This window comes from Rhipicephalus microplus, chromosome 3 (genome assembly GCF_043290135.1).
Source record: "Rhipicephalus microplus isolate Deutch F79 chromosome 3, USDA_Rmic, whole genome shotgun sequence".
NCBI classification, from domain to species: Eukaryota; Metazoa; Arthropoda; class Arachnida; order Ixodida; family Ixodidae; genus Rhipicephalus; species Rhipicephalus microplus.
Genome location: NC_134702.1, coordinates 49060662 through 49085466, shown reverse-complemented (window position 1 = coordinate 49085466; position 24805 = coordinate 49060662). Strand labels below are relative to the sequence as shown.

General features: G+C 45.5%; 2 protein-coding genes across 5 annotated transcripts in view; one reads left to right on the top strand and one right to left on the bottom strand.

Moving 5' to 3' along the window:
• The window catches only part of LOC142803719 (carbonic anhydrase 1-like), a 121939-nt gene that overhangs the window by 40856 nt on the left and 56278 nt on the right, over positions 1 to 24805 (top strand). The gene's annotated exons all lie outside the window — the stretch shown is intronic.
• LOC119175260 (cytospin-A) overlaps positions 1 to 24805 on the bottom strand; it is a 48254-nt gene that overhangs the window by 14992 nt on the left and 8457 nt on the right. For both annotated transcript variants that reach the window (XM_037426380.2, XM_037426381.2), the window contains exons 2-6: positions 9951 to 10032; positions 9415 to 9490; positions 5449 to 5604; positions 4447 to 4632; positions 889 to 978 (exon numbers count right to left, since the gene is read on the bottom strand). In XM_037426380.2, coding sequence (XP_037282277.1) covers positions 889 to 978; positions 4447 to 4632; positions 5449 to 5604; positions 9415 to 9490; positions 9951 to 10016 — 574 coding nt within the window. In that variant the 5' untranslated portion in view covers positions 10017 to 10032. The remainder of the gene's footprint in view (positions 1 to 888; positions 979 to 4446; positions 4633 to 5448; positions 5605 to 9414; positions 9491 to 9950; positions 10033 to 24805) is intronic.

Genomic DNA, 24805 nt, shown 5'->3' with positions numbered 1-24805 from the left:
TGTCATACCGTGATTGCCGTAGCGGCAAGTCACGAAGATAAACTTTAATATGTACCAGTATACAATTCATATTGCCATATATCTGAATCCCGTATATGTCTGAATTCTGTAAGAGGACGTATTATTGGCACGAAAGCTTCGTAACTGTGCGCTGAACCCGTCAAGGCTGTGGGAATCCTGTCGCTATAAATCAAGCCTGCATTAAGTTCGCGACTGTCACACCCGAATGCACTGAAATTGTGCTCTGAAAGAAAAAAATCGACAACGAATAATTGAACCAGGAGCTAAGTATATATATCCGTACGGCTAAATCTAACTTTGATACTACATACCACAGTGGTGGCACAATGGCTTAGCGTCTGCTTCCAATGCGAGACGTACCGGGTTTGATTCCACCCGGGGCCACTTGATTCCACCCGATGCCACTTGATTCATAGGCATAGGCATCGAGTACCCGGACTTGATTCAATCCATCATGTGGTACTCCCCTCACCCGGTACCTCGGCTTACCGGTACGAGCAGGCTTCGTGGTGGTACTACGGCAGTGCGATGCTTAAATCGCTCGAGGAAGGGGGGAGGGGGAGCACTGTGCTACATGGCGTAATGGGACCACCGGACTTTGATACTACGATATCTGCAGGACATCGTCGGGGTAAAATGCCACACTATTTAGCATGCTGTATTCACGTACACCGTCTATACACACTATAGGCTGCTGCTTGCTAACCTACGTTGGTGGTTACATACGCTACTTGACTGTTTTGCATTGCACTACTGAAGAAAACTATACGCAAGCACCTTTTTTCTATGCTTGCAAAAAGTGACTTATCATTCACGATGACAAACACTAACTCTTGTACCTAAGCAAAGACAAATCATGTAACTGACCTTTGACGATCTTTGGAACACCGCCTGCTGCACAGAATGTCGAGGAACCCGTCGCAGCGCCGGTGGGCTTTGGCACTTCAAACGTGGACACTGTGGAATGTCGATAAGAAAGCTATGTATTTTAGAACTCCAATAATAATAATAATAATAATAATAATAATAATAATAATAATAATAATAATAATAATAATAATAATAATAATAATAATAATAATAATAATAATAATAATAATAATAATAATAATAATAATTTGGGGGACCCTTAAGCTACGCTTTTAAGAGTTGAACGCGATAGCGATATTATGTTCCTAGCAACGGTTCCTGGTTCGTACTTCAAAGACTTAGTGCATAAAACCTTTTTGAACTTGCTATGCACCCACTACGTGGCCTTAAGGGAGCAGTAGTGTGTGTGCCTTTTGTAGTGGGTGACTGGCTTTAAACTATGAAGTCATTATGATAATCACATGTTCTGACGCCCGATGGAATCGTATACGCTTGTACCACGCATTAATATTACGACAATATTTCGTGTTGTATTGTGAAGCATGCGTACAGGACGCGCGTGTTTCTGAAGCGCGAAAATAGCTTTCACTGCATTTCCAAGCAGAAGAAGTTAATGTCACTGCATTCACAAGCAGATGCATGACTGTCTCTTAGAACACCCGCTTACCATGCAAACGACACGGTTCAATCCACACTCAGACCCAAACGATCCGGGTTTGATCCCCATTAGTACCCATGATTTTTTTTATTGGCATCTTTCTCGATTTTTCGGTCACGCAAATATGATGATTTTTCGCTCACAACCAACGACGCCGACGCCGAAATTTTTGCTAAACGAGCTCTCTAACGCTATCGCGTTAATTTCGCGTTAATATCTGGTAATTAATGTCCCAAAACTACCATATGAATATGAGAGACGCCGTAGTGGAGGCATTTGGACAATATGGTCTTCTTTAGTGTGCGCTGACATTGAAATGTGACCACCACGACCGGTATCGAACCCGCAACTTTTGGGTTAGCAGCCTGGAATCGTAGCCACTGTTCCACCGAGGCGGACCGAGAAAGCCGATAAAGCCGCGGGCTTCTGAAGAATCTACTTTACCGAAAGGTGTTTTTTAAAAGAAAAACAACGCTGGTGCTATGTAATATCGCAAATCGAACCATATTTACAGTGTTTCCTCGTTTACTCCTTCCTAGAATAAACATGACAAGCTTAACTTAAACGGAACTGCGAGCTTTGCACCGATCCGCTGGGCGTGCTTATGCAGTGATCGAAGTGCGTTGAACTGATATGTTCGTAGACTCGATATCGAAAGGACACAGACAGCTTTCCGCGCTCTTTTAGTCCCCGAGCATTTTTTTTTTCATCTAGAGAACGGACGTCTCTTCCCAAGAGGCCTGTGAAGGGGCGCTTAGGAATATCCACATGCACATTAGCTCAAGTATAGATCAGAATGTTCCTGTAGATGCCCTTTTCCTAGATTTTGAAAAAGCTTTCGATAAAGTACCCCATAAACGCCTTTTTTTAAAACTTTCCCGCTTAAACATTGACCCAGCAGTTCTAGAATGGATACGAAATTTTTTGTCAAACCGGGAACAGTTCGTTTACTCCAACCAGACATCATCTAACACGCGTCCTGTCCTTTCAGGTGTACCTCAGGGTACGGTGCTCGGTCCCCTTCTATTTTTAATTTATGTTAACGACCTACCTAGCAATATATCGTCCCAAATCCGTCTATTCGCTGACGATTGCGTGATTTATCGTCCTATTAACTGCCCTAATGACTCCCAGATCCTTCAAAATGATCTAATAACTATAGAAACCTGGTGCAAAAAGTGGCGCATGACTTTGAACATTAGGAAAACCTCCGTCATCTCTTTTCATCGCAGGAAATCTCACCCGGCTACTTCATACTTTTTTTCTGGTTGCGAAATATCCCTGGTGAATTCCTACAAATATTTAGGCATAAACATTACGCCAGATCTTACTTGGTCCTCCTACATAACAAACATTTCTAACGAAGCAAACAAAGTCCTTGGTTACCTAAGAAGAAATTTACGACTTGCTCCCCCTTCTGTTAAACTTTTAGCATATCAAACACTAGTCCGTCCGAAGCTTGAATACGCTTGCGCCGTCTGGGATCCCCACCAACCTAATCTATCCAAAACATTAGAATCTGTCCAAAATAGAGCAGCTAGGTTTATATATTCCGATTACTCGCGCCACACAAGCGTTACTAACTTAAAGATTAAAGCCCATCTTCCCAGCCTTGAACTGCGACGCAAAGTCGCTAGATTAGCTCTTTTTCATAAATTTTTTCACTCACTGTCCCACGCATCTGTTATCATGCCCGCGCATCGCATATCTTCCCGCACTAACCACAACAACCCAGTTTACCCTGCGCATGCCCGTACAACTGCTCACCTTCGGTCATTCTTCGTTCAGACAGCGAAGGATTGGAATGACCTTCCGTCCCACGTCGTGCGCCACTCCAGCCCCATTCTTTTCAAAGCGCACATTGAAGAAACCCTGTACTGCCCACCCCTCATGTAACACCCCTCCCTGGGGTTTTTGAGGTATAATAAATAAATAAATAAATAAATAAATAAATAAAAAACCACTGTAGTGCCGCGATGAGTAAGAAATGAACGCATTTTGTCTCGTTATTGAAACTTGAGTTATCGTTCATCGCTACATGACGCATAGTCTTGTCGATTTGCGGGTTGCAGTTCCAGTTGAAGCAATCTACATGGGTTAATTTTTAAAATTTCATACCAGGTGTGCCATAACTGAGCATGATGTTGGATTGGCATATCACAAGATTGAATAGAAAGTTTGTTATTTTTATGAAGTGTCTTTCAAGCAGTTCTTGTAAGATTAAGATTAGGCGAATGATTTAGATTAGGATTGAGATTGTAAGATTAGGCGAACGTTTCAAGAGTTGCTTCTTCACTGCACCCGAGGAGTCACCATGACCAGTGTAAGTTTTTTAACGGCTGCGCAGGAATGTTTGCGGATATGCTCTTTCGAGAAGGCTGCCTTTGATGCTATGTAAGAGTGAAAGGTGTCAGCCTTAGTAGTTCTCTGTGTTTCTGTTAACTGACATTTTCCTGTCTCTGCCACCCATTATTGCACCACTTACCCGGCCCTTCCTAATCCTATTGTAGCCAACCTGGTATGTTCATTTTCTCTCCCTAATCTTCTTTTCCATCTCTGTCTTTCTCTCACTTAAGGATGACTAAGAATAGCATTTAGACTATGATGCGCTTAACAACCGTTTGTACCCTGATACATGCTGCTCTCTTCTTGTCTCTCAAGGTCACACCTCACGGTTAACGTATCACCAGTTGACTAGTGCAACATGAGAAAGACCTTTGTACTGCAGTGGGCGTGGTCAGGCTGAGGATGAATACCACAACAAACAATATTCTCATCATCACCATGCAGTCAGCACAAGTTAACAAAAGTGTGCCGTATTGTTTTCTATGTCCCTCGCATCGCACACGTATGCCTACGCAGTCACGAAGCGATGACATCTTACAAGCGCGACTCACCGTCAGCCTTCTTGAAGGAGTCAAAGTCGACCGTCTTGACGACGCCCGCGGGGCCGGACTTGGCGGCCGCGTCGTAAGCGGCCAGAATGCGCTTCTTGCGCAGGTCTGCCTCGAGCTGCCGCTGCTTGATGGCGTCTTCCACGAGGTCCGTCTTGCCCGACTGGTCGTCATCCTGGGACTCCACGCCTGCGCACGTTTGATGAAACGCAACACTTCGTGAACACCGCGTACATCGGGGGTCTTGAACAAGCGGTCCGCGGCCTGTACATGATCGTTCTTCGCCCATGCGGATGGAAGGGGACTGTGTTGCAACTTTTTAGTGAGCGAAACGTTATGAAGTGGTGCTAAAGTAATGTAAAAGTGCACGCTCAGAGATACGTTAAATATATGCATCGTTTATAAAATTCATTAGCACATGCCATTACAAGTGACGTTTTATGAAAGTTATAGGGTCAACTTGAAAAGCAGCTCCTAAGCCTCTCCGTCTACATCTGCGTGCTCTCGCGATCACTCTCTTAAGTGGGGGTAAACCAAAATTAGTATCGCGGGGTAAGATGTTTTGACGAATATGATTAGCTGGTCGTGACATGAATGGTGTCCCCATTATGACGCATACGTCGTCAAACGCTTTCCGCCAGACGTGTGGCACATACCAGTGGGCAGACGTGCCACAGGTAAGCGGGTATGTGCCGCAGGTGAGGAACATGCGTAATTTTAACGCGTGAACGTTAACAAAAAGTTGACATCAGCAGCGTTGACCCGACAAATGCAAAGAATATATATCAGGGACCCAGCAGGAATCGAACCCAAGCATTCTGCGTGGGCAACGAAGTATTCTACCACAGAGCCACGCCATGGATGGATAGATGGATGAATAGATAGATGGATGAATAGATAGATGGATGAATAGATAGATAGATGAATAGATAGATAGATAGATAGATAGATAGATAGATAGATAGATAGATAGATAGATAGATAGATAGATAGATAGATACTCACCTTCCCTGTACAGTGTTGTGTCCAGCTTGCCGGTCTTGGCCATCTTGTCGTACATGGCTAGCGTCCGTTGCTTTTGTTCGGCGGCCTCCTGCTGCCGCTGCCGGATGGCGTTCTCACGCTCTTGTTCGCGGTTGCGTACCAGGGCTTCGCGCTTGGCTGTACAGAAAGTGAGAAGAGAGCAAGCAACAATGAGGGTGTGCTGTTTTCATCTATATTTCCACGTCCATCCACGGTCAATCAGCATCGAGCCGCTCCATTCGCGTGAAGTGATTCGATGCCGTGCACCTCAACACCGGGAATACCACTGATTGCTAAAAAAATGTTGACAGGTTGGCCTTAATCGATTTGATCACACGCTGCTATAGCGCACGGAAATGAAAATGAGAAAAGCAAGAAATGGTTGATTCCTTCGTTATATAAAGTGGTATAACACGAAAGTGAAAGCTGATTGATTGATTTGGGGGGTTTAACGTCCCAAAACCACCATATGATTATGAGAGACGCCGTAGTGGAGGGCTCCGGAAATTTCGACCACCTAGGGTTCTTTAACGTGCACCCAAATCTGAGTACACGGGCCTACAACATTTCCGCCTCCATCGGAAATGCAGCCGCCACAGCCGGGATTTGATCCCGCGACCTGCGGGTCAGTAGCCGAGTACCTTAGCCACTAGACCACTGTGGCGGGGCGAAAGTGAACGCTGTCCTTGAGTGTTTATTGTACATTGGTGTATGGAAGCTCGCACAATGATTATTCACGTTTGGTATAAAAAGCCCCGTTTAAACGTGAACGCACTGACGCTGATGTTTGGTGGCGCATTTACACTCCATCAACTAATGTCGTCGTCGTCGTCGTCGTCATCATCATCATCATCATCATCGTAGTCGTCATCATCATCCTGACTAAGTTCTATGGTCATGATTAAGCTCTCGTCGTAGTAGAAGCAGTTAGCATACACCTGAACAGTGTGTTCATTAAGCGCATAATGTTTAAACATTGGTGCTCTGTAGGTACTCATTTAAAGCAGCATCATTTAAGAGTAACATATGCATCTGTTCATGCGTGCGCTGCCAGCAAACGCTTTCTCTATTAAGAGGAAGCGTTTCTACCACCCACCACTTCAGGAAAGTTTGAGGCAGAGTTCGTAGTTTGAGCCGTGAACGTGTGATGGCGTCCTACTTCCCGCTGGCGCGTTATCAAAGCCCCGTGCGTCTGCGTTGTTTGTGCAGTAGGTAGATCGCCCCGCGCCTATCTTCACTGACCAAGAGGTCGTAGGTTCGACTTCAAGTTAATCTGTGTCGCAGAATTTTTTCTTTGTCTTCTGTTCGTTTGCATTTTACCGACGTCTCATCCGTGACGGAAATGACGTCTGCGAAGTCTTGGTGGACTCCGGCATAAAACACATTCGTGTTAGAAAAATTGAAAGGCAGCAATACCGATGACGTCAACAAAAATGGTGGTGTAACCATGAAGAGTCAATTAGCCTTGAGATGTACGGGTGGCGCCACCTGGCGGTATGCCTGGATGACGTCACGGCAAGGATGCTTTGACGCCTGCTGTTCAGCATAACATGTGCTCGCATCGTACGCTGTTCCGCTGTTTTCAATCACTTTTCTCTTGACTCAAGCTTCAGATGAATGACGAAAACAGGATCGGTAGTGCTCACAGTAAAACATTGCAAAACGCTTGTTCAGTACAATCGCCAACGGTTACCGTGCTCCTACGTGATCAGGTTTGTGTTGTCGCGAGGCTAAACTCGAGGATGAGTTTGAATCTCGGCCGTGGCAGCCGCGTGCAGACGCGAGTGAAGAGCAAGAACACGTTTGTGCCTGGCTACAAAGTTGTTGTACAGCGTGCCCGTATTCTAGTCGTAGTTTTTACATATAAGACTTTCTTCACGAGTGGTTTCTTTGAGAGATATGATATAATAATAATCGGAGTTCAATGTCCCAAAACTACGATATCACAACGAGAGATGCTGTAGTGGAGAGCTCCGGAAACTCCGGCCACCTGGGGATCTTTAACGTGCACCTGAATCTAAGCATACGGGCCTCAAATATTTTTGCCTCCATCGAAAATGCGGCCGCCATGGCCGGGATTTCAGATATATCATCTTTTCACTTCCTGAATTTATTTGTGTCGGACACATCCTCTTATCTGGCCAGGGACAATTTTTTGTTTTTTGTTGCCTGCCTACCAAGTTCTAGGCTGAGTTGCAAAAACCCAAGCAGTATCGAGGCCCGCAAAGTATCTTCAGAACACTGTGCCGAGAACACTACCGCAACTGTTGCATTTGTATTTTTTTATGTACTCGTTTATTCATCATGTAGTTTCACGATTTTCTCGCAGTAATTTCAGGGCTTCATCTCACTGAAAAACGAGTCGAGTTTAATTGCGGAACCTTCATGCAACGTCGTTGCAACGACGCTGTTACACTCATAAGTACCGCTTCAAATAGCCTACTTATAAATTAATTTTTTATTGCATTACATTACACCAGTGTGCGTGGATTTGACATGCAAGACCAGACACTGACTCATTGAGGTGAACACCATTTAATTATTGCGAGGGCCACGTCGCTCGAGAGCGCCATAGACACCGTTTACAACGCTCATTTAGGCTTTTAGTCATTAGCTTTGTAAACGATTGCTATCAATAGTCAATTAAACTTTACCTCTTGTGACGCGGCGTTTGACCAGACCAGCAGTTCATGCAAGTCGGAATATACGGTCACATAATTCAAGGTGACAAGCTAAACTCTTTAGAAGAAATATTTAAGTACACTAACATCTCAACATTTCCCTGAACATTTTGTGAGTGACTTTATAATTTTGCTCAACATCCTGGATGTATTAAAATATCTTTATGGTGGGTTCATCTAACGTCTTTTTTGGCAAAAAGCGCGACTTTATCAAAACAACCAAATAATCTGCATAAAAAATACGATATATTTAGTGAATTTGAAAACATTCAAATTTTGTTTGTAATTCTTTGGGGCACACGTTTTGACCCCGGAGTGTACGCCAAGTTGTAATGAAGTTAGAATCATTAGCGTAAAGACTACTGGCACCAATTTTTTGGCGTAAGCGGTGAAAACAACGAAGGCCTTGCTGTAATGCACAAACGTTTTCACAGTGAACATCCCTTACAGACGGGAATTCGCCCGCTGGATTATCGCAACTTTATGCAGCTCACTTAACTTTCTCTAGCAGTGTAAACAGCTTCCTCGGTATAGTTGCATCGCAACAATGAGCAGTTATCATCACCGCATTGCGTAAGAGCAAGCACACGGCGGGTGCAGAAAGGGGCAATACTCGGCCGCGAAGCAAGCGAGTCCCTACCATGACGTCACTTCACCCCGACTGCTGCGCTGCCAGTTTTCGTTGGCGGGGCTTCAACATCTATAAACATCTTCGAAAATCGAAGCACTCGAAAACACTGACAACTGGCGTCCTATAAACTTGTCAATCTAGGCAATATGGGTTTGCCCAACCTGAAATGACGGTCGTGATTACGAGCTAAGGACTAGACGGACAGAAGCGCTTGTGTCTGTCTAGTCGTTCATCCCAAGTGTTCGTCTTTTAAGCAGTGTGCAACTTGAAGGTGACAATGAATAGCTACGAACTCGCCCAAGCAAGTACCCTTATAAGTGATTACGGAGCTTGGGTAACCTTCTGTAAAAAGATCTTTGGATTAATGTTAAAATAAGCTTAGCCAGTGATTATCTCTCTACAGCCTCCCGAAGTAGATGCGTGTGACGATATGCAATTGAGTCACCAGTATTCCTGCTGTATGCCTTTCGATGGGGCATAAATAAGAAACACATCTATCACATACACACCAATGCACCTCATACTACTACTACTACTACTACTACTACTACTACTACTACTACTACTACTACTACTACTACTACTACTAGTGCTACTGCTACTGCTACTACTAATAATAACAATATGAGCACTGACCTTTGTTTACGGCCTTCACTTCCTGAAGCCTGGAACGCACCACTTTACGTTCTTCGAAGTCCTCAATTGAGTCAAGCTGGTGGAAAGAATTGCATGAAAGACATTGTGAAGCACCGTCGATACTGCAGGCAAACACTTTGTTTGAACGTTTGGTAGCTTCTAGAAGCTTGCGTGAATGACTGTGAACACTTTCAGCATTTCTCAATACTTTGTTGCATGCAGTCATCACTTTCGTTTTGTTTATTTATTTGTTTGAAGGACGCAAGCGAGATACGTTCAATGACTACCAATGCCTGCTTATCTGGGAACTGTTGTGATAGGTTGTGTAACACTTCGTACTTTGAGAAAAAAAGGGACAGAGGAGGTTGACTAGTGCTCGGAAAAGTGTATGAATATCGAAATAGCAATGTTTTTAACACGAAAATACGAATACTTGTCGTCATGCCTGCAGTTAGGTTACGTATATTTGATAATAGCCGCACCGTGCGCAGTGGGACTGCCAAATGAAAAAAAAAGAGAAAATAAAGTCCACTCACGAGTTCCATCAACTTGAACTCGTCGTCCAGACTGTCGATGTTAACGCCTTTTACGACACGTGCCATGGCTGCCGATCTGTTTCTGCAAAAAGAGCGAAGTACAGAGATGCAGAGATGCATACAAACGCAGTAGATACAAACATGTAGAGACACGTGACATGATCGCTAGCCTCTATCCGCGACGCGCGCATACATGCAGAAGGGAACGCAGGTTATTCTTAGATAGCCCGCGAGGCGGCTGAGGAGCTTGGCATCTCAGTCCCCACGTGGGAGCTGCCCGCAACACAGTGATCTGTGTTTTGGAGAACCAAATAAAAGTTTATCCAATCCAATCCACACGAACAGTTTAGAGCAACATCGTCGACTGAAGCCTTAGTGGTATGCAAAATTAACACAAAATTCTCAAGTGTTTCCTTTCGTAGCCCGCTTATTCAAACACGTTTGGCGAATGAAGTGTTACAAAAGCCCACGTGAACTTCTCCACTGATGAGGTCATGAAATAATTGTCGAATTTTACGTCCCGAGGTCACGAGACGAATATGAGAAACGCTGTTGTGGAGAGCTGCGGAGATTTCGACCACCTGGTTTTTTACGTGCGCCGAAATCTTACGTACAGTCGAGTGCATAATTTTAGAGAGCACTGGAGCGCGTGCCGAGGCGCGTCGCTGCGCCTTCTGGCGGCTGCACGGCTCTGTCCGGGAGCGAGTACTGCGCACGCTCGTCCCATATCACCCGGTAGCCTGCCCTTTCGCTCGTTTCAACGGCGCGCATCTCGAAACGATGCGGACGGCGCAAGGTGTCACTTCTGCAGTCGCTGTGCAAGCACCGGTACTCCCGAGCGATAACATAGCGGCGAAAATGCCTCTAATGTAACAGCATGGCTCGAGCGCGCCATGCAATACGCTTTCTTCCTTGATGCAGTGCAGAAAACATGCAGTTTCCCACCTTTCTCAGAGGGAGTTGCGTGATATGCTCATCTTGCAGTGATGAATTTTGTGCTCTGTCTCGGAGACGTTATGCCCGCTCCATTTCTTGGTGCGAATATCGCGCGTCCAGTGGTATGCAGTAAACCACTGAATATCGCGCGTCCAGAATGAATAGCCAGGAAGCGCGATAAATAAACAGTTTATTCTTATAAGCCAGAAAAAAAGAAAAAACGATAGCTATAACTGCTATCCAGGAAAGATCAATACTTTCAGTATTTAATCAAATGCCCGTCGGCGGCAATCACTTGCGCCACACGAGATGGCATCGAATTGTAAAGCGCGGCCACGATCTCGGGGTGTGAACGAAGTGCTTCCCACTCCTCCTGTATGGCCGCGAATAGGGTCTCTTTAGTTGAACTTCCAAGATTCCGCGCCGCATGTCGGCGTTTCACGAGACCCCAGACGGTTTCAATGTATACTAGTTTCAAGTATATCTCCTCTATCGAAATACGGCATGCGCGACTAGACTTGAAGATGCGTCTTTCGGGTCAGCAGCCGAGCATCAAAACCACTGCACCACCGCAGCGGCCTTAATAAAGGATTTATCCCTAATAAACCGAGTTTGTTTTCACCTTTCTTTCCAGGCCCTTTTCTGCAGCTGTTGGACGTTAGGTGGTTTCCTGCATGTTCATAGACACATGATATTTGGACCGAGTATTACTACGTGCGTTAGTTCGGCGAGTGAGAGCGAAAAAGGCAACACTGCAGCTGGCTGAGCTTATTGATTGCCTAACTCGACATTCAAAATGCGATCACGCCACGGATCGCCTAGGAGTAACGTGCACTATGTGCAGCACGCCGAAACCCGCAAATGATGTGCTGTCGTCACATTAGCGCTCGACCTTTTTCCGTTGTCTTCACGGCGACTACAGAAGTGACACCTTGCGCCGTCCGCATCGTTTCGAGATGCGCGCCGTTGAAACGAGCGAAAGGGCAGGCTGCCGGGTGATATGGGACGAGCGTGCGCAGTACGCGCTCCCGTGGTCTCTAAAATTATGCACTCGGCTCTACAAGAGCCTCAAGGATTTCACCTGCATCCGATTGCGGCCACCGCGGCACAGAATTTGATCCCGCGACCTCCGGCATCAGCAGTCTAGCACAGTAACCGCTGCACCACCGTTGCGGATTGCTAATGATGCGTGCTTCGATGTCACATACCTCCAAAATGCACGACGCGTCATGACGTCGTGTCATTACATCATCGAGTGACGTCATCAGTTGACATCTCGGAGGCTATGTAACGAACTCGGAGGCTATGCGAAGTGCAGAAAATTTCAGGTGGAAAGCAGCAATGCGATTCACTGAGAGCGTCGAGTTAACTTAATGCGGGACTTTCACACTGCGGCTTTTTGTATGTTGCTTGAAGTATGGTATTCGATCGCTTATAACTTAACGCTATACCATTCTTGCAGGAAGCCTTCGCTTTACAGTGTCACAAAGGATGTGACATGCTGCGGACATATTTCGCACAGCGCGTTGTTTCAGAGAAAAACACGTTTGGCTTTGTTCATAGCGGTACTCGATGACGGTAAAAAGTGCGCAAACAGTTTACGAAATCGCAGTGTTATTCTGACTCCGTAAATACTAAGACGCATTCCCTCAACGAACTGCAGAGTCTCGAAGGGGAATGCACGTTACACAGTAAACACTTCTCGGTGAAAATGCTCTCCCGGTGTTTCGACGAAGTCCTGACGTTACGAGAACTATGCCTCCTCGTGTTCCAGAGCTCTTTGTGTATTTAGTGTAGTTGGAAGTATGCAGTGACCGCTCCGTGACGTTTATTGGCTGCTGCCCCTCTCTCAATTCACGCGAAGGTTACTGGCGTGCGAATTGGCGTCACGCCAAAGCACGTACGAACCGCCGGATCTCGCATTCTTGTAGCTTCGGATAGAACCACTCAAGAATGCGAAGCGTGACAACTCGAGAAACAAACTTAGAAAAATTACCGCGCAAGCACTCCATACAGATAAACAACGAAGCTGAAACATGTGTCTACTGTTCTTATCACGAGCTGGGTGTGTTCTGTTGTAGCTTCTCACTTCTGCATCATCACATTTAGGAGAAGCGTGATTCAAAGTCCGTGTTTAGTGATTTTAGCTTAAATGACTGTATACGAACACATAAATGATTCTATGGGTAGCAATTTATGCGGTGGCGGGTATTGTCCCTAAATATATATGTTAACAAAACCGGGAAAAGAAGTGCAGGGCGAGTTTGAAGACAGTTCGAGGTAGCGTATGTTAACATTACACCGCGATAGTTTACATTACATCACTCACGTACCGCCACATGTTGCCTCGTCTTATGCAGTTTCACTGTAAAATAAATATGAGCTCAGCTCTCGCCAAAAAAAAAAAAAAAATGCGTAGCTGCTCCATCAAATTGCACTCGCTAATTGTCATGGCGTCAATCACTGCGGCGTGTTTTGATGTAGTCGAATGTTGTAATACAAATACACATTTGTGTAGCTGATTTTAGACAAAAAAAGTTTGGCGTCCCGACAACAGGCCTCAGCCTGTTGCTCGAATCTGTCGATGATGGCTTAAACGCAAACCTGGATGAGTGCACAGCAAGCGTTTAGCTCGCATACTGTAGATTTTGATGGCACACAACCGACAGGATCCACAATCCTGAGCAGTATGAGATGGAACACTGAAATTGCATTTTGAAGGTCGTAGCAGCCAAACGCAGCTGGCAAACACAAAATTGTTCGCAACACGGAACGGTCAAGCGAACGGGTATTTCTTGCGATCGAATGCGCCACACTCGTATCGGTTCATTACGAATAATCGTTGATTAAAACATGAGCCGTGTACCTTCTGATGTTCCCCACGACTGCACCACGAGTGCCATACTTTAGCCCCCAGGGAGTGGTCACATACGGGGTGAGCTCAACTACAACGTGAAGCCCCTGCATATAAGTACTGTTTGTTGTTTTATTGTGTCATGTGCTAGGGAGAGATGAAGAGAGAGAGAGACTGACTGTCATCAGTGCACCTTTCGGGGAATATTTCAGTGCTTTCTGTGAGTGACGCTCTCACTGAAACATCAGCATAACCCTGCAACACTTCGCTTTTTGCACGCTTTCCATGACGCAACGAGTGTGGCCAGCTCATGCCGAGGCTTCGTTATTGAGCGCACCAACCTTTAGGTTGTACACAACGCCTGCCCTTGTTTTCAGGTCACCTTTGCTGTGCTTCAGAAACTTCGCTTTGCATATGGTGTCAGGTGTCAAAAAAAAAAAAAAAAAACGGAGACGAAACGAGCAGCCCAGGAATAGAATCTCTGCGCCAAGCGTTTCCTCACAGCCGCGAGACGTTTGCCCCGCAGTGCTACCGTTACTTTTTGTACGTACACCAGTTGGCACGCTGTGATCGCGGGGCTTTACTTATTGGAATTATGTCTGCACAGCATGAGATTTCGTTATAGCGCTTGCCACAGCGCATCGGGAAGTTCAAGTTAGTAGTTATATTAGATGCATATAATATCCGAACGTAAGTTTACCCAAGATTAGTCATTTATTATTCGGAATAGTTAGTGGAAACTTCCTGAGTGTGTCATTGAGTGAGCAGACCGTTTTCTTTTCAGCAGCTGGCATCGTTGCTACACCTGGTGGGGTGGATGTAAACGACGCACTGCTTTCTGGTCGGCCTCTGAGATTCGTGTCGGAAGCGAAACGAAACAAAAAGTTAACCTATACACCATGCAAGGTGCACCAACGCCCAGGAGCGAGTGCCGCTGCGAGACATTTAAGTGAAGCAATAAATCGCCCGCGTTTTTTTTTTCTCTGACAACTTGTGATGAGCCAATGACCTATGAAAGGAGAAGGCAAGCGGATACACGAAGCTGCGTGCCCTTTCTCTCTCTCTCTCTCTCTCTCCACATGGAGAAAGCGCACTGCCGAGCCCACAAGCCATGCGCTGCAACGCGTGTGTGTGTTCAGGTCTTCATAAAACCCTCGGCTTACAAAGAGGCGTTTTGCCGTTTTGGCGGATGCCCTGCCAAATGGGGAACCGACAGTGTTTCACACGTGTGGTTTAGTCAGTTGGGAAGGCGTCCAACACCTGATCTCTTCTCGGCAAACTGTCGGCGCACCGCTGCTGTACCGACAGGCTGCCCGGCTCGTCCTTTTGCTATGAATAAACAGCGGCTGCGCCCAGCTGCCTCGTGATCTTCCCCCTTCCTCCAGCCTTCCCACAATCCCGTTGGTGGCGAGCCTGCCCCTCCTAGGTTTTCCAAAAAAGAATCCAGCACGTCTTATTTAATTCTTTTTCATTACCAAAGTCTTTCCCCCATTCATTTGTCGCCTCCTCTATAATGAGGTTATCACTTTGTCGCAAAACACGTGAACAAAAAATATGGAAGGAGGGGTGTGATATCGCACGTAAGCGCATAAAAATGACAGACGTGTCGCAAGCTATCTTGTGACACTTAAGACCCGTCCAAGAAAAGGAGAATGAAAGAAACGAATTGATAAACAAAAAGGGTCAGCAGCATTGCTTCTCGACATCCAATTCGTTCCAGATGTTCTAGATGCGTGGGGCGATGACCGAGGATAGCACCGTTTTATTTTTCCTCTAGCAGGTTAATATTATTTTTTTTATACACTGGGCGTCCTGTCGTTCGCGCTCTTCTTGAATCCCTCCAAAATGCGGAGACCCCGTTCACCGAGGCGCGACCCGCCTCGTCGTCGAGATGACAAGTCTTGCGTAACACCTTTCGCCATCCTTCTTTCTCGTGCGCCTTCTAGCGTCGGTTATTCGAGGATCTCTCGAATTACTGTTTTTGTACCCCTTCGCGTGTTTCTGGATCATCGCTCACGTCCCAACTGGGTTTCGGTCGATTTAGTTTTCTCGCTCGCTCGTGTTGGTGTTTCACGACAACTCTGCTTTTTTCTTTCTTTCTTTCTTTCTTTCTTTCTTTCTTTCTTTCTTTCTTTCTTTCTTTCTTTCTTTCTTTCTTTCTTTCTTTCTTTCTTTCTTTCTTTCTTTCTTTCTTTCTTTCTTTCTTTCTTTCTTTCTTTCTTTCTTTAGCCCACTAGCATCATCCAATAATATATCAAGAAGGTTAACGTCGATTTAGTTTTTATGCTCTTCAGTTTTTTTTACGTCGTGAATGTAGGCGCATACGTCTTGGAGATTATGCCAATGCGCTCGAGAAAATAAAAAAAAATACGAATCCCGTACCGAAATGCTCATTGATTTTCAGAAGTTCTTCAACATACACGATGAAACAAGTCATGTGCTGACGTAACTGTAGAGTCGCAAACCCCGACGTCGCATAGAAATATGGCTAACGATCACCATCATTTCTAAGAATTCAAGGAAGCATCCATAATTCAGTGCAACTCCAGTGGACTAAAACCGCGTCTTTTCGGACTTTCGCTAATCAGTGTGCATCGACATGTTCCAAGTCATCAGCATTTGTGAACCCAACGCCTGTGCGAGCTCTCCTTTCTCTCGTTTTTTTCCCGTCTTTCTAACTCCCTCATCCCTCATGGTAATAAGGGCTGCAGCGCGAGCACGAAGGTGCTAGAAGAAACAGACGAAAGGCGAGGCATGTGTGCTGCGAATAATAAAATTCAGTTGGTAGTCAGCGCTCGTGTTGTCCTCTTTGCCTTCCGTGCCTCGCCTTTCGTCTGTTTCTTCTAGCACCTTCGTGCTCGCGCTGCAGCCCCTATTACCATGAATTCAAACCAACTAGCCCAAATCGCCATTCTCCCTCATCTCTATCCCCAGTGTAGGGTAGCATACCGGTCGCTCCAGATTGGTTAACATCCCTGCCTTTCCTTTCCCTCCTATTCCTCCTTCCTGACGTCGCATGAAATACGTTGGGGATTACAAGATTGCAAGTGTCCACAAAGCCGCGGTACTCCGCAAGGGGCTGCAGATGACTTTTGCGGGGGTCACATGTAAAGAGTATGAAACAAAATGTGGACTAAATATGCCGTAGTTGTATGCTCGGTTTAATCACTTACAGGGTGGAGTGAAGGGCATAGGTTTGAAGGGAGGAGGGGTTTTAGTACTTTTCCTTGTAGCTACTTGGGGTCTCAAAAGATAAATTTCACCCGCCTCTACTTGATGCGTTGAAAACGTAGATGGGACTTTATTATGTTTATTATATGTACTATGGAATGAAATATCTATTGAGAACCCCAATGACAATCTCACTGTTAGAGAGACAGGTAAAATTTAATGATTTCCGGCTGACTTCTGGGCTGGTCTCCTTTATAAGAGCTAATGGAGAGACCTTGTCTCTCGGCAGCTTCTTCTTCCTGATGGATCGCCCAGAGCTGCTTGTCCAGACGCGAACTGAGCTGCGCAGTCCTCCAAAGCACCCAACGGTCTTCACTGGAAGCCGCTACCCCAGAATCGCAGATTAATGCTGGAAGTGCCTATAGGATATGATCGAGAGTTGATCTGGCGGTACAAGTACTGGCATAGATTATTGCTACAGACATCGAGATACATGTGGTGCATGATGTCGGGTTCGTCTACTAGTGCGTGTTTGTAGCTGCCGCCATGGATCACACTGGGCCCGATCTAGCTTAGGTTGAAGCAGAAGGTACTCCTACCTTTGCATTCGATAGTGCTGAGTTATTTCACTAAATTTAGTGAACCGATCGTACCATACCATACGGCGTAGAAATGTCCATTTAGGTGGCTGCTTCATCGAAGCGCCACGGAACGTAAAACATCGAGGCAACGTTGTGTCTGGCTAAAGTTTTGCTTAGTAGCCCCGCCACGGTGGTCTAGTGTCTAAGGTACTCAGCTGCTGACCCGCAGGTCGTGGGATCAAATCCCGGCTGCGGCGGCTGCATTTCCGATGGAGGCGGGAATGTTGTAGGCCCGTGTACTCAGATTTGGGTGCACGTTAAAGAACACCAAGGGGGCGAAATTTCCGGAACCCTCCACTAAGGCGTCTCTTACATTCATATGGTGGTTTTGGGTCGTTAGACCCCACTAAACAATCAAAGTTTTGCTTAGTATGTTTTACTTTGTCAATAAACAACGGGAAACATGAGGGTCTTGTCTTCTGGAGTCACAGAGGCCGCACCGTCTCCCTGCACACATTAAGGTTGCTACCACGTGTGACTGTTCTGAAACGTAGTTTTGGCGTAGCCTACCTTTCCATCTATTCAGAGCCGCATGATAAGCACTCAGTCGCTATGACACGCAACATACGCGCCTTGAGATATCTCCTTCAGTCGGTAACAACAAAATGTTTCTGAGAGTAAGTGCAGCTTGGTAGCCTCACTGTGGCGTAAAATAAACCGACAGAGGTCGGGTGAGGGGGAGGAAGATGGTTCCGAAATATGTCCCATATCGCTTCTCCTTGAACGTTGCCGGAGGACCCGGCATTTAAGCGATCTTTCGTGCTCGCGCACATGGCAAGGACGCTGATATTGCAGCTTTCAACCGACTAGCCAGCACCGCTTCGTCTAGATTTTCTGGCTGGCCCAGAGAGAGATAGACGTCGGACGACTGTGGTTCGTCTTCCACCACACTGCGTCCTGGCGCGTTCTAAGAAAAGCCGCTGGCCTAAAGTGCAAGCCCGGCTAGCGAGGGAAAGAGAGAGAGAAAAGGAAAGAGCGAATTGCTTGCCGAACACCACCTCACACAGACACACGCGCCGCTGAACTGCTTTTTCCGCGGAAGAGAACGCGTCTGCTGCCTCGAGAACAGAGCGCAGACTCCTGTTGCTGTCGACCGGAGCTTGGCTGGACCAACCGTGCCTCGGTCCCGAACTGTTTTGCTGCCTCCTTGTTTCAATCTCGCCGGTTTCCTCGCTCGCCCTCCCCTCCTCTCGTCGTCGACGCTCTAACCGCTGCTGGAGACGGGCCAGGACTCCAAATAGGGCCCGCCCACGCCCACAGACGACGGTGGCTGGCGATACGGTGGCGGTGTACGACTGTTCTAAACACGCCACCACCACCACCTACAGCGGCGGTGGCATCAGCGTTCGCGAAAGCTAGTTTCCCGGCACAAGAGGAGGCACCTCGGAGGAGCACGTGTCAGCTCGCTAGGCCTCGGGTGTCTGAGACAAGCGCGTTGCCCACTATAAGCAACCGAGCACAAGAGACAAGCTATGATGGCAGGTCAATCGCGTAATGTGGCCCGCGCCACTTCTACGACACAGAAACGTTGCTTCATTACAACGAAATCTCGAACTTAGAGCGGAAAAGCATTGAAATGGGGATAAAATCGGCCGGTGGATTGTACTAGGCAGTCTATTTGCAACAGCTTTGGGTCGTTTGATCTGAGCAGAGATGCTGCGTATGACGTCATTGGTCATCCATGGCCATACAACTTGAATGATAAGCAAGGTTCTGCCTGGAGTTGCGTAAATATCGCTATATACCCAGTCGTTGACCTGTGGCGTTGGGGGGGGGGGGGGGGAGGACATTAACGTAGGACGCCATGGTCATCTAGTGGTGGCGGTGATCGGTCGCTGACCACAAGGCCGCGACATCGAATCCCGGCCGCGGTGACCGCATTTCGATGTTGGCGAAATGCTGAACGCCCATGTTCCTAAATTTAGGCATACGATAAAGAACCCCATGTGATGAAAGTTTTGGGAACCAATGCTGTGGCATCCTCCAAAACAATATCTTTGTTTTGGAGTGTAAAAGTCTCCATTTTTTGTTATTCTCCCAGAATCACCTTATTTGCAATGTGCCATGGCTATGCAGGGTCAGACGAGAACCGGTGCGTTGAGCATGGTATATATGACCGATGGCGAAAGCTATGCAGGGTCGACGAGACTTTGCAGTTTAAGTCGCAACCGCCCTCTGTGAATGACGTAATACCTGGCGTTTGTGTTCTGGCCACGGGACTGCCTGCAGTTGAGGCGCAAATCGACTCAATTTGCTATACAGAGTGGACATGGCAGTCATAATGCAGCATTACGTAATTTCCTACAACGTGTTTAGGTTTGCGAAATGAAAGTCGCGTTCTTTGTCGTCTTGTTTTCTGGGTACAATCTGTACGCAGAAAGCAAACGGGATCAAATAACCGTATTTGCGTGCGTTAAGTGATTTCGCTGTAGTAGGAGCTCCTCTTGCACGTTGTAGTGGTATTATCTAGCTCTAAATCTTACATTACGGTGCACGTACCAGCATTGTGATGTCCAATGTTGTCGTTGTGATCACGTGTACCTTGACTCAGCATCATCTTTTCTGCGTGTCTTTGCAATACGTTTTAAATTGAATGGCGACATTTAGCAACGAAGTTAATCAATAGTGCTGCGCAAAATGGCACAGGACAAGAGAGAGAAAACGGGGCGAGTGGGGAGGGAAAGAAATTTATGGAGGAAAGAAAGGCTACTGTTTCCATCGGCGTAACAATCTCACGTTTGATATCACAGACGGCGAATAAGTGCGGTATCCTTGAGAAAGTGCAACATCGCTTTCGTTGATTTTCGTAAGTGTGACGGGCAGCCCCACGGTCCCAATATGTTTAACAGGACAAGATGGAAACACGGCCACTTTAGCTGAAGTTATGGGCTAATTATGCGCAATGGCAAAGTTTGATGACTCAAGGTTATAGCGAGATGGTGCAGTAAGAAATAGAAAGAGAGGAAGAAAATAGGAAAGGTGTAGGAAGGCTAACTAGACAATACGTCAAATTTCTTGAACTCACACATGAAGAGCGGCGTGCCGTCCGCTCTTTCGCCGCTAGGTAGTAGTACGTATACCATAAAGCTATCAGAAGCTAGTGAAAAATTTCCTGTCGGTACCCCTTTAATGAGGAGTAGGTGGTCTAAATTTCCCGGATCCCTCCACTACGGCATTCATCATAATTAAGTCCAGGTCTTGGCGTGTCAAACAACTACTACTACTACTACTACTACTACTACTACTACTACTACTACTACTACTACTACTACTACTACTACTACTACTACTACTACTACTACTACTACTACTACTACTACTAATAATAATAATAATAATAATAATTTCTCTCCTCTTTTACCGGCTCTCACAAAACTATCAATTCGAGCAACCTGTCCCCGTCAGCTCGTTGGTACACTCGAGTAATATTCCGCGTCCCTGAGTAAGAAAAAAAAAAGAGTACAAAGACGTCCCTCGTGTTTTTCTTGCTTGCCTTGGAACAAGCAAAACAAAACAAAACAACAATAGAAGGGAATGAGAAAAAATGAGAAAAAAAAGCTGACAGACTGGACCCTTCCGGAGCGTGGTCCAAATCACGTGCCAAGTGGGGCAAACGAGCGGCCTTGATTGCCCCGGTAAAAAGCCAGGTGGCGGATGTCGACGCCTGGTCGGGCAGTTAGAGCGTGTAAACAAGCGAGCCCTGCGACGCGCGTCAACATAGAAGCTCGCTGCAATGTCACGCCGGTGGCGGCGGCGATCCTAGAAATAGCGGTTAGCGCGGAGCAGCTATACAGCGACGAGCGATTCGGTGATCTAGTGGCTAAGGTACTCGGCTGCTGACCCGCAGGGCGCGGGTTTGAATCCCGGCTGCGGCGGCTGCATTTCCGATGGAGGCGGAAATGTTGTAGGCCCGTGTGCTCAGATTTGGGTGCACGTTAAAAAACCCCAGGTGGTCGAAATTTCCGGAGTCCTCCACTACGGCGCCTCCCATAATCATATGGTGGTTTTGGGACGTTAAACCCCACGTATCAATCAACAACTAGCGATTGTGCACCGCGTGACACTGCTCGCTTCATTTATTTATTTATTTATTTATTTATTAGAATACCCTCAGGGCCCGTAGGGCATTACAGAGGGGGTGGGTACAACATTTATAACACACAAGAAAAAAAAAGACAAAATAAAGAAACAAGTGTCAGATGCGCAAATCGGGAAGGCAACATAAGTCAACTAAAAATGTATAAGAATTCAAGCACATACAAGACAAAGATAGATAATAGAAACTGCGTATAGTTACAAGCATTGCTGAGAAATTGCAGTCTTGAATAACAAAGGGTCTGTTATTGTTACAACGGAAGAGGGAAGGTGGTTCCAATCGGCGGCTGTTTTCGGTAAGAAGGCTGCTGAAAAGAATTTGGTGCGGCAAAACGGAATGGCAACCTTATGCTGATGATCAATGCGCGATGAGTGGTATGACGGTTGTGAAATGAGGTCTCGCTTCATTGATGGATTGTGAAAAAATATCTTATGCAAAAAATGCAGTCGCGCCAGTTTCCTCCGGACAGTTAAATTGGGTAGGTCAAGGTTAGATTTCATTTCTGATATGCTAGCAGTACGGGAATAATTAGAACAAATGAACCGAACTGAGCGGTTCTGAACAGATTCTAACGCGTTAATTAAATTTTGCTGCACGGGATCCCATATAGCGGACGCGTACTCAAGCTTTGGGCGAATTAGTGATCGGTATAATAGAATTTTGAGGGACAGCGGAGCGCGAGAAAAGTTGCGGCGTAAGTATCCTAGCGTTCGGTTAGCGTTATTACAGATGTAGGTAACATGCGTGTGCCAAGATAGATTGTTGGTAATGTAAACGCCGAGGTACTTATATGAAGAGACATGCTGGAGGGGAACGGCGTTAATTCTGTAGGTACAGGGGGGGAGAAATAGATCGCCGGGTTATTGACATGCATTTAGATTTGTTAGAGTTGAGAGTCATAAGCCATTTATTGCACCAGGTTGAGACAGTGTCAAGGTCTGACTGTAGAAATTGGTTATCATATTCATTGTTTATTTCGCGGTAAATTACACAATCATCTGCAAATAACCTTACAGCGGAGTTAATGCTGTCTGGGAGATCATTAATATATATAAGAAAAAGTAAAGGGCCTAATACGGAACCTTGGGGTACGCCGGAGGTTACTTTAGAAAGAGGTGAGTTATAGCCATTAGTTGTTACAAACTGAGTGCGATTAGTCAGAAAGCATTCAATCCATTTAAGAATGTTCGGGTCAATGTTTAAGGCACTAATTTTCAGGAGGAGTAATTGGTGAGGTACTTTATCGAAAGCTTTTTGAAAGTCAAGAAAAATGCAATGCACAAGTGAGCCGCGATCTAAAGCCGATGCTATGTCATCAGTAAAATAAAGAAGTTGGGTTTCACATGAGTAACTTTTTCGGAATCCGTGCTGGTAGGGAGTAAAAAAAGAATTTGATTCTAGGAATGAGACAAGGTTGGAGTAAATTATATGTTCTAACATTTTACAAGGAACACTGGTTAGGGAAATTGGTCCATTAAAGACGAATGTAACACTGCGGCCATGAGAGAAGCCGTGATGCTGTAAATGTGATTTAGTCATGCGGAATCAGCCGGGGAATTAAACTTGCCGATGACGTTGTCGTGATTTTCCACGAAATGCCCGCACTCGACAAGATCTGATCACGCCTCTCTCACAGTACACTTTGGAGTGTTGATTTATGGATCGTTTTCGACAGCGGGCTGTTCTTTGCAGCACACTTAATTTTGAGTTCATGGTTGTTTTTTTGTTTTTATTTTTACTGTGCTCCTGGCCACTTTTGCCAGCGACTAAACCCGCGACTGAGTGCTCAGTAGTGGAGCGTCATTGCTACTTGGTGATCATTGCTAGCACATTAAAAAAACGACATTTAAGATTTACTCTTAGTTGGTTTGAATTTTTACATCATCCTTTCAAAACAATAGTTGCACTAAGTTTACCGTTGAAAGGTATTGCTAGAAAGTGTAAGCGCTGTCTTTGTAATTATCTTTATGTCCCTTTGCTAAAGTGGTACGGTGATTACTTTCGTAGAATTTTTATTTATTTATTTATTTATTTATTTATTTATTTATTTATTTATTTATTTATTTATTTATTTATTTATTTATTTATTTATTTATCGATACTGCAGGCCAATATGCTGGCTCATGCAGGAGGGGGAATTACAATAATACAGTGACAAAGCATTCACAAAAGACTAACAATGCAAGAAGAAAAATGTACAGTTCAAGACGCTTGCTTCGCAAAAACATGTACACATGTGATAACTACGAAAAAAAAAAAACTCTTAGGAGAATAACAGGGCACTACACACAGAATGGGATTCACTACACAATTGCAAGAAATGTTTAAACTCTGCTGCTATTTATACTCAATATCAAGAGAAATGGTTTTTTAATTCTTTTAAGTTCTTCGATTGTACGACGTGAACAGGTAGATAGTTATATTCGGTTATGGTGCGCGGAAAAAAAACTGTACATGCGAGATTTGGTTTTGGCAAATATTGGCGTAAGAAAAAAAAAGCTGTGTCTGTGTCTAGTCGACCTTGTGTTGGAAGGAGGATGCTCCTCTTTCCAATATTTTCGTAACACGCAACTCACCCTGGGACGTTTGAAAGTGTCTCCATATATTGATATATGTGGCTGCTTCGCCACGTAGCCGAAAAAAACGTGTGACGTCACATACTTTTGTATCACTTGTGAGTTTTGCGATAATAGTTAACACGCCGGAGAAAAACGTGAACTGCATTAGTGCCTTTAGTAAGTTTGCTAAGCCGCAGCACACGTGTGTTGTACAGACAAAGCACGCTTTACAGGAAATTACATGACTCTGTGTACGCGTGTGCGTGCGCGCGTGAGGGCGGGGTAATGTATGAGAATTTCATGTTTACGTGTGAAGCACCGCATGGAGGCATGACACAAGATAAACGAAACTACTGAAAAACTACTGTTCTCTAAACTAGTTTATTTTAAAACGAGATTATTATACATGCATGCCAGTCCTGTCGTTTCGTTACATTTAGGCCTTGTGTCGGTGCGCTTCTTCACACGTAAACACGAACTATCACTAACTCGCCAAACTGTCAACTTTACTGTGCATGAGAAAAAAAAGAGAAAAGAACAATGCGTCTTTACATTAGCTGTTGTGCGTATTCACGCACACGTAGGCCTACATGTTAAAG